Here is a 10,000-nt window from a genome sequence, read left to right on the forward strand (position 1 = left end):
AAATGCGGCTATGGAAATTATTGACGCTGCTTGCTTAGATGATAATAGATCGCTTGGAAACGCGCCCGGTTTCCATCATAATACATCATATTTCAACGCACAGCGAATTACGCACTGATTGGCTGCGACAGTACAGCAATGAAACCAGTGCACGCCCACTGTAAGCGCTATGCGTCTAGCCCAGGAGAAATACGGCTATGGAAAGTATAGAGGCGGTATTATTCTCTAGCAGACAGTCACTTCCTGTTATTTTGTTAATGAAAACAATTATTTATATTTGATATATTAACGTTATATTGTGCATTGGAAACACAAACATACTTAAAATGAGTAAATATTATTCATTTTAAACATGTTTATTTGATTTCTATGGCTCTTAAAAAAATAAAAATAAATCTTCTTCTTCTCTCTTTTAACCAGGGAGGGCGGCGCTCTAGCACCCCTATTAACCAGCCGCCACTGAGTCATATACTGGCAATTTTCAGGTCTTATTATTTGTTTTCAAAGCTCCCAATGGACTGGCTCCTTCTTATGTAATGGATCTCCTCTCCCCCCACGTTACTCCTAGATCCTCCAGTCCCTCTCTTCTGGTGGTCCCTCACCCCCCCCCCCCCCAGCATAAGGTGCACTCCCTCACTGTCTGCCTTTACATTCAGATTAAAAACCTTCCTGTTTACCCAGCAAGCCTTTTAGCTTTTAAACTGAGGTTTTTAGCCTGGATAGTCTGATCTTTCACCTACCCTGTTTTATGTTGTGTATTTTTCTATTCCTTACATATATTTTTTTATCTTACTTGTTATTTGTCATATATTATATTTGTATTGCTTTCTTTACCATGTTGTATCATGTTTTATTATAGTGCCATTTATATGGACAGCACTTTAAAATATAAGGCAGAATCGATTAAACGTGCCGTGGCCAGCTATGGAAAGCAAGCCAGCACCCTCAAAGTGTTCACGACTGCTAAAAACCACGCAACTGAAGCAAGCTATCGCATTGCTCATTGCATTGCGAAATGTGGAAAGCCATTCACTGATGGCGAGTATATCAAGGAGGCTTTTCTCTGTAGCTCAGATGTTTTGTTTGAAGGCTTGCCAAACAAAGAGACAATCAAATCAAGGATAAAAGATATCCCCATGTCAGCTTGTTGAGCGACGCATCAACGAAATGTCAGAAAATATCAGAGAACAGCAAACAGCTGGATTAATCTGGATTAGTCTCGCAAAAAGATCGCTGACTTGTTAAGGTTAAGGTTATGTTGTGCTAATGTTGTGCTAGCGTTTTAGCATGGCTATCGTACATAGCGTGATCAATATAACTCGCTATTGATTGTTTGTATGAGTAACGTTAATGCTAGTAGAATAGACACAACGTGAGGTAATCACCATCCATTTTAAACCGGTTATTACCTAATGCTAACGTTAGCAAATAGACGCGACTGGTAACGTTACAGCTTGTTAGCCTAATGCTAACGTTAACGTTAGCATAGACAGCCTAGCTAACGTTAACGCTTGTAGAATAGACACAATGAGAGGTAACGTTAGCGTTAGCAGAATAGACACAATGAGAGTCTCGTTAATGTTGTTATTGATTGATTGATTGAAAACTGTGTTTTACTCTGGCTTGCGCCTACTAGCTCACGGACATAGCTATGCTGGAGCTCTCACAGAGCTATGGAGCTCTCAGCTGTACACCAGCAGCCCCGCCTCCCCACACGGAGACAAACTGAGTACTTTATTTTAGTACCTGCAGTGGAAAAGGAACAAAGTACAGTACCAGGTACCTAAAGCGAGTAGAGTAGAGTAGAGTAGAGTAGAGTAGAGTAGGTACCATGCAGTGGAAAAGCGCCATAAAGCAAAACTGTTTGTCTGCATTGCACCCCCGCCCCAACTCAGATTTAGGGTTGATACAACCATCATAATAATATTGTTAATAATAACAATAACAATGATGATGTAATAATGTAAAAATTATCATTAAAAATACCTGATTATGAGGAAAAAAATTACGATGCATGGAATATTGTTGATAAGGCATACTAGTTACAACTATATTTCAAACTGGCACTTCATGTCAAAAAGGTTGCTGACCCCTGGTATACAGTATATATATATTATGTACATTATGTACGTTCATATGTATAGGCCCATGTATAGTATGTATGTTCAGTTCAGTTCAGTTCAGTTCAGTTCAGAGTTTTTATGTATAGTATGTATGGGGGTGACAGTGGATCAGGAAGTAGAGCAGTCACCTGGTAATCCAGAGGTTCCCGGTTTGATTCCCGCTCCTCCCGGGCAGCATGTCGACGTGTCCTTGAGCAAGACACTTAAGCTGCAACGTCCCTCATATGGGAAGTTTTTCTGACTTTTTGCAACCGGCACTTTGGCGACCCCTAGTGGCTCGGTGTGCATATTTTGTAATACAATATATATAGCGAATTGAAGGCTTATTTGTTGCCTGTCGATAGCGACAAAATCCGACAAAATCCGTTCAGCGGTTCTCGAGTTACATGCCGGTATTTGAGGCTTGTGCAAAGTACACGGTATTGCGCAAAATACCACTCCCGACTCAGGCTGCAGTAGTTCCGTCAATCTAGATCCAATCTCGAAAATGATTGTGGATTGTTGTAGCCAATGAGTGTGGCTTTCCAATGATACCCCACATGGGGATCTACATAAAAAAATTAAAAAAACACGAAAAAACACGAAAACAGGAGGAGCAAAACAGCCGAATGAATTGAAGTCTATGAGAAAACTGAGTTTTTCTTTGTACACAGTTTACCAAAATCACTCATTTCTGAATGGATCTTTATGAAATTTGGATATGTACTACGTATTTCCCTTCTGGGGAAATACTACCTCTGGACTACTAACTACTACAGAAAAACTTTTGTAACAATTTTGTTTACAACTCAAGTTCAGACCTATGTTACTCTATTACGTTAGCACTAAAAGTCAATTATTTTTGTGGAATCAGAAACTTCAGAAGGTCATCTTTCAAAAGAGACAAGGCTCATGCATGTGCTATAATTATAAAGTATGTTGTTTTGGTTTGCAAAAAAAGTATGCAATCCTCAAAAACAAAAACGAAAATGGCCAATTTTGGAGGCGCCTGTTCCCTAACTGCTCCCAATGAATGATATGGGTAAAATGTGAGCAACAAATTGTAACAAAGTGCTTTGGACAAAAGCGCTATATAAATGCAGCATTTACCATTTACGTTCATATGTATGTATAGGCCTATGCATATGTATGGTATGTACGTCATACAGGTTGACAGATTATTTTGTGTATATTTAGTATTTTCCCTAGTCTGTGTAATGGCCATTTTGTGCCTATGACTGGCTGAGCACATTGACATTTACCGTGATTGCTAGATGAGGGGCGGCCTTTACATTGAACTTGGCCTAATTGGGGAGGGGTAGCGGGCTGATTGATTGTGTGTTATTGGATGTTATGTGTTGGGCAGACCCTCCTGCTGCTGCCTCTCTAAGCACTACTGTAGGAGGAGGATGAGATCACTTATTTATTAAATAAATAAGTAAATATATAAATAATTATACAAATACAAAAATAAAAACACAAAAAATGGGGAGGGGGGGAATCAATAATCAATCAAAACAAAACTGAAAAGACCATACGAAAATGTGTGTGTGCTCGTTCATGGCCACGTGCATGGCACTCCATCTGTGAATTAGTTATCATTGTCTTCCGGAACCACTGTTAAAGTCTTCACATAATCGTGAAAAGGCATCCATGTCGTACTGAAGTTTCTCAATGAAAACCTAATCTTTTCCAGCCTGATACAATGTAGTACATCTTTAATCCATCCATTGTGGGTAGGAGGAGAAACATGCTTCCATTTGAGAAGTATGAGGCGTCTTGCCAAAAGAGAGGTAAAAGATATCCAGTGATGGGAATAACGGCGTTATAAATAACGGCGTTACTAACAGCGTTAGTTTTTTCAGTAACAAGTAATCTAACGGATTACTCTTCCAATCTTAATAACGCCGTTACCGTTACTGCCAAAAATGCGGCGCATTACTAAGATTGAACCTGTTTCTTTCATCAGACAGATATCTGCGCTGAGAGGCAAATACTGTTCTTCCTGGTTAGTGGGCAGTGCGCGATTGGCTGAGGTTGAGTAAAATGTCATGGTAAGCCAATCAGAGGTAGAGGTGGGCGGGTGTTCTAAAGCATGCAGAGTCTGACACACAGCCACAACACAAGCGACTCAGTCAACGAGAGACCGCAGTCCGCGGGTCCGTGTACGTTTTGACAGTTTGTTTGGCGAGCCCAAATAATCCAAAACTAATCCAACGAACAACACAAGCGAGCAGTCAACGACAGACCGCGGGTCCATGATCATTTTTTGTTCACTCTTGTGTTAGTTGTTGCAGCGCAGGGCACTGCAGTAGTGGAGGCTCTAGTCTACTGCTGACAGCCTTATCAACATAGTGCTGCACTTCCTGGTTTAATAGCACAGTCTTCAGGTGCTCAAGAGATATATATATATCTGTATGTCATGCATGTCTTAAATGTCATGATTAGATTAGTTAGATGATTAGATTAGATTCTTATATCTGTATGTTGTGTATGTCATAAATGTCATGAATTGAAAATGGGGGACCCTGATGTAAACAAGACGAAAGTCTTTCTCTGGTCTGCATCCCCTTAACAATTGTGTGTATTGAGCTGTACTGTACTGTACCCATTCTGCAATCTGTTAATTAAAATGTTCAATCAATCAGTATATATTTGTTATTTATTTTTGGTATAGTGCTTAACAAGCATAATTTAATGTTGCCCAGTTGTGGCCTGTTGAGGGGCAATACATATCAAAAGTTCCAAAACATCTATTGTGTTTGTATTTGTATGATCCACTATATAAACATAGTAATTATAATATCTACATACATGGCATTTGGTCCAAGGTCAAGCCTTTTTTATCCTGTTCCATTTTTGAAACGGTTATCCATGCTTTTATGACCTCTCGCCTTGATTACTGCAATGCCCTGTACGTTGGCGTCAGTCAGGCCTCCCTCTCTCGTTTGCAGTTGGTGCAGAACGCTGCTGCCCGTCTGCTGACGGGAACACGAAAGCGGGAGCACATTTCCCCTGTGCTGGCTGCCCTCCACTGGCTTCCTGTGCGTTTTAGGATTGATTTTAAGGTTTTACTGTTTGCTTTTAAATGTTTGAACGGCTTGGCACCGGGTTACCTCTCGGACCTGCTGGAACCCTATGTTCCCCCAAGGTCCCTCAGGTCCTCTGACCAGCTCCTCTTGGCCGTTCCAAACTCCAGGCTGAAGCTTAGGGGGGACCGTGCTTTTGCAGTGGCAGCCCCAAAGCTCTGGAATGAGCTGCCACTGCATGTTAGGCAGGCCCCCACTCTGCAGGTCTTTAAATCACGCCTCAAAACACATTTATTTGCTCTGGCTTTTGGTTTTTAAACCGTTTTTGAGAGACTGGCCTTTTTATGTGACACATTGTACTGTTTTTATTGTGTGCTTTTATTCAATTCTTTTTATGTTTTATGTTTTATCTTATGTTATGGACTTGTACAGCACTTTGGTCAACTTTGTTGTTTTAAATGTGCTTTATAAATAAAGTGGATTGGATTGGATTGGAGGCTAGTCTCACTTTGTCCCACAGCAACATTAAAATAGTTTAGATTTCTGTATGTAGTTTATGTAAAAAAAGAAATCTTGAAAGTAAGGCAATAGTTACTTTCTGAAGTAACTAGTTACTTTCATAATTTGTAACTGAGTAAGTAATTTAGTTACTTTTTGGGAGAAGTAACTAGTAACTGTAACTAGTTACTTTTAAAAAGTAACTTGCCTCCCAATCTACTCCGGGCCATAGGGACCATGCACACGGGTACAAGGGCCAAGGTGGTAACCCCAGACGGCAACAGTGAAGAATTTGACATACTGGCTGGAGTGATGCAAGGGGACACCCTTGCCCCCTTCCTTTTCATCATAGTCCTCGACTATGCGCTCAGGAAGGCCATCAATGGACGGGAGCAGGAACTTGGTCTCACAATAACCCCAAGGAGATCGAGACGACACCCCGCCATAGTCCTAACAGACCTTGACTACGCGGACGACATCAGCCTGCTCTCTGACCACGTGGAGCAGGCACAGGAACTCCTGTGCAGAGTGGAGACGGAGTGCGCCAAGGTTGGCCTTAGGCTAAATGCCAAGAAAACCGAGGTCATAATGTATAACATCCTCCCGGATCATCCACCTCTAAGGACAACAGGAGGCTCTGCTCTAAAGGAAGTCGGTGATTTCAAATACCTGGGTCAACTCGTCCGAGCAAGACCTTAAAGGGAGGAAGGCACTTGTGTGGAGGGCTCTGAACGGCATGACCAGTGTGTGGAAATCCAACCTCCCCCGTCAAATCAATCTCAACTTCTTTCATGCAACAGTTGAGTCTGTCCTTTTGTATGGCAGTGAATGCTGGACCTTGAAGCCCACCCTGCAGAAGTCCTTGGATGGGTGCTACACCAGAATGATGCGTGTGGTGCTCAACATCAACAGGGATGAGCATGTCACTAATGCAAACTTGTATGGGGGGGTGCTAAAGGTGAGCGATAATGTGGCAGTCAGGAGAATGAGGCTGGCAGGTCACTGCCAGAGACACCATGAGCTGCCAACCAGCAAACTTGTGCTGTGGGAACTAACACACGGGCATCGATCACGAGGACGTCCCACATTAACCTACGTGGACGTACTCAGGAGAGATGCGGGAACAGAATGCACCGGCGAGCTAGCCAGATGCATGGAGGATCGGGATGACTGGAAGCACCGATGGAGGGCCCGTCCGAGGACGACCTAGATATGCCCAACACTGAAGATATCACTCTGACACCTCATTTTGCACCCACCTGGAGTTGTGGTTGAGTTCCTGGGAGATGTCGTCCACCATGTCGTTCTCGGAGGCCTCGTGGGCCATGGCCTTACAGAGCTTGCAGGCCACCAGGGCCTTGGCCATGGCCTCCTCGCCGTGCTGCCAGAAGAAGAGCGCCATCTTCTGGCGTTTCATCAGAACAGCCCACACCATCAGCTCATGGAAGGGGAAAGGGAAGTGGTTGATCTCCGGATCGTCCAAGTCGATGTCCACCTCCTCCTCACGCTTGCGGGTCGTCTTTTGGCGGCCTCTCCGGATCGGCATGTCATCCTGGGAGGGGGGGGGGGGGGGGGGAGCCAAGTTAGGAATATGGAGAAATCTATCTATCTATCTATCTATCTATCTATCTATCTATCTATCTATCTATCTATCTATCTATCTATCTATCTATCTATCTATCTATCTATCTATCTATCTATCTATCTATCTATCTATCTATCTATCTATCTATCTATCTATCTATCTATCTATCTATCTATCTATCTATCTATCTATCTATCTATCTATCTATCTATCTATCTATCTATCTATCTATCTATCTATCTATCTATCTATCTATCTATCTATCTATCTATCTATCTATCTATCTATCTATCTATCTATCTATCTATCTATCTATCTATCTATCTATCTATCTATCTATCTATCTATCTATCTATCTATCTATCTATCTATCTATCTATCTATCTATCTATCTATCTATCTATCTATCTATCTATCTATCTATCTATCTATCTATCTATCTATCTATCTATCTATCTATCTATCTATCTATCTATCTATCTATCTATCTATCTATCTATCTATCTATCTATCTATCTATCTATCTATCTATCTATCTATCTATCTATCTATCTATCTATCTATCTATCTATCTATCTATCTATCTATCTATCTATCTATCTATCTATCTATCTATCTATCTATCTATCTATCTATCTATCTATCTATCTATCTATCTATCTATCTATCTATCTATCTATCTATCTATCTATCTATCTATCTATCTATCTATCTATCTATCTATCTATCTATCTATCTATCTATCTATCTATCTATCTATCTATCTATCTATCTATCTATCTATCTATCTATCTATCTATCTATCTATCTATCTATCTATCTATCTATCTATCTATCTATCTATCTATCTATCTATCTATCTATCTATCTATCTATCTATCTATGTTTAAACAATAGGTTATCCCTCTCCATGTGTAATTTAGCTGAAATCATGTAACAAGGGGAGGGGATTATATGAAGGTGGGTTGAAGGAAGTGTGTGCTGTCCTCACAGGTCATGTACAGTATAATAGAACACACTGTAGAACCTAGTTTGCCTGAGGGGGGGTTTACCATACATATTTATGGAGTACCTACCCGGGGGAGGGGGCAATATTAGAAGGATGGGGGGGGATAAGGATACTCATGGAGTTATAACATAATAAGGTGCAAAAGCCTGCAATAGGCAATCAACGTGTATTTTACATGAACAAAAACACTGTAAAATCAATAGACCTATTTGTGGATGGGGTGGGTCATAGTGTGTGTCTCTGTTTTTCTTCAGCTGGTCTTGAGGTTCTGTATATCTGTCCCTGGCTTTAGCTACACTGTACCATATAATCTATAGACAACTCAGACGACATAGATCTCCCCTGTCATTATAACGAATATGATGAAGAGAGAGTCCCACTGGACTCTGAGGCTAAGCCGAGCTCAGACAGGAAAGTTATTAGTTGAGGGAGAGATGGGAGAAGGGATCGCATTATACTGTACTCAGGAGGGAACATTTAAGGGGATATTAATATATATAGCGGACATGGTTGCGTACGTCTTCCTATTAGACATGGGGTTGCACATGGCATTCTAACGCCGTCCATTTTGCTTCTCATTATTTCTAATTATAAGTGTGAATTTAAAGTACAGCTGGTCCACAGGGGGAGAGCTGGACCTTCTCCAGGCCTCAGATCTCTGTCTCAAACCCTGCCCGTATATTAGTCACACTTCAGCCCATTCAAAAAACAACAGTAACAATAACAATAAAAAAAGCAATTTGTGGATATGTAAAAGATAATAACTATTAGAAATGTGGAGGGTTTTAGAAGTGTCACATTTGAATACCAGTACATTTATCACATTTCACTCATTAAAATGTTCAGACTGAAATACAGAAACACACTAGGAAGAGGGGAAGAAAGATACAGGTCGAGCATGCAGACAGACTATACACCAGGCAGCTATTTATGTATGACAGGAAGTAATACATCAGAGAGAGAGAACTGTAGATCGCATGCTGTTACAAAGGCTTCACAGTGCCTCTGTACTTCCTGGTGTGTGTACTATAAAGACATGCAGGGTACACTAGTCACACACACCACCATGTAAGTCATCATTACGTAATCCTGTTTGTCATCACCTACTCAGCCAACTGTAATCTGAGGGGTCCGTCAGATATCATGAGTCATATTCACTGTGTCTACGGAAGTCATGAAACATTTACCGTGGGGGTAAACGCTTACGTCTTTCGAAACCAGACCGTGGCAAATTTATTTGAAAATGCTTTTCAAAAAGGTTATGAGAGAAGTGACTGGAAGTGCACTTGATATATATTCACTTCCGAGCTACTTGCACAAGCCCTCGACAGTGGACACGGCACTTGTCAGACAGGATGGAGTGCTCCTCGTGCTCTCTCTTCATAAATATTGCAGAATTATGATAAAATATTCAACAGCCATCTTGCCCCGGCCTAATTTGTCACATTGAAAGTATACACTCATGTTAAGTGAGGATGGTGCTCTTGGAAGAGAGACAAGACCAACACTGACTGGAATTGGCCGTATTCACACGGCAGGGCCGCTTTGCTCTTCACATCGTGCTCAGGTTTGGAGTCCCTTCCATCCCGTTTTTGGGGGCAAATGGGAATCCCAACTTGAGCGAAAACGTCCGCGGCCATGTGAATATGGTCAATGGTAACCTCGTTGTGATCGACACTCACCTCCATTCCCAGCAGTTTCAGGGCTTTGGGCTAGAAAAGCGACAGAAAACATAAACAGACAGAACAGGAGCTTGTGGGATGTCTCTTATAGAGCA

At 41.4% G+C, this 10,000-nt stretch overlaps 1 protein-coding gene across 1 annotated transcript in view; it reads right to left on the reverse strand.

The window, feature by feature from the left end:
• trpm3 (transient receptor potential cation channel, subfamily M, member 3) overlaps positions 1-10,000 on the reverse strand; it is a gene marked incomplete at both ends in the record, with an annotated part of 443,339 nt that overhangs the window by 47,611 nt on the left and 385,728 nt on the right. Inside the window, 2 exon segments of the mRNA XM_084323130.1 lie at positions 6,889-7,181; positions 9,906-9,935. Coding sequence (XP_084179256.1) covers positions 6,889-7,181; positions 9,906-9,935 — 323 coding nt within the window.

The sequence above is a fragment of the Notolepis coatsorum genome (genome assembly GCF_963971535.1).
Source record: "Notolepis coatsorum genome assembly, chromosome: 10".
NCBI classification, from domain to species: domain Eukaryota; kingdom Metazoa; phylum Chordata; class Actinopteri; order Aulopiformes; family Paralepididae; genus Notolepis; species Notolepis coatsorum.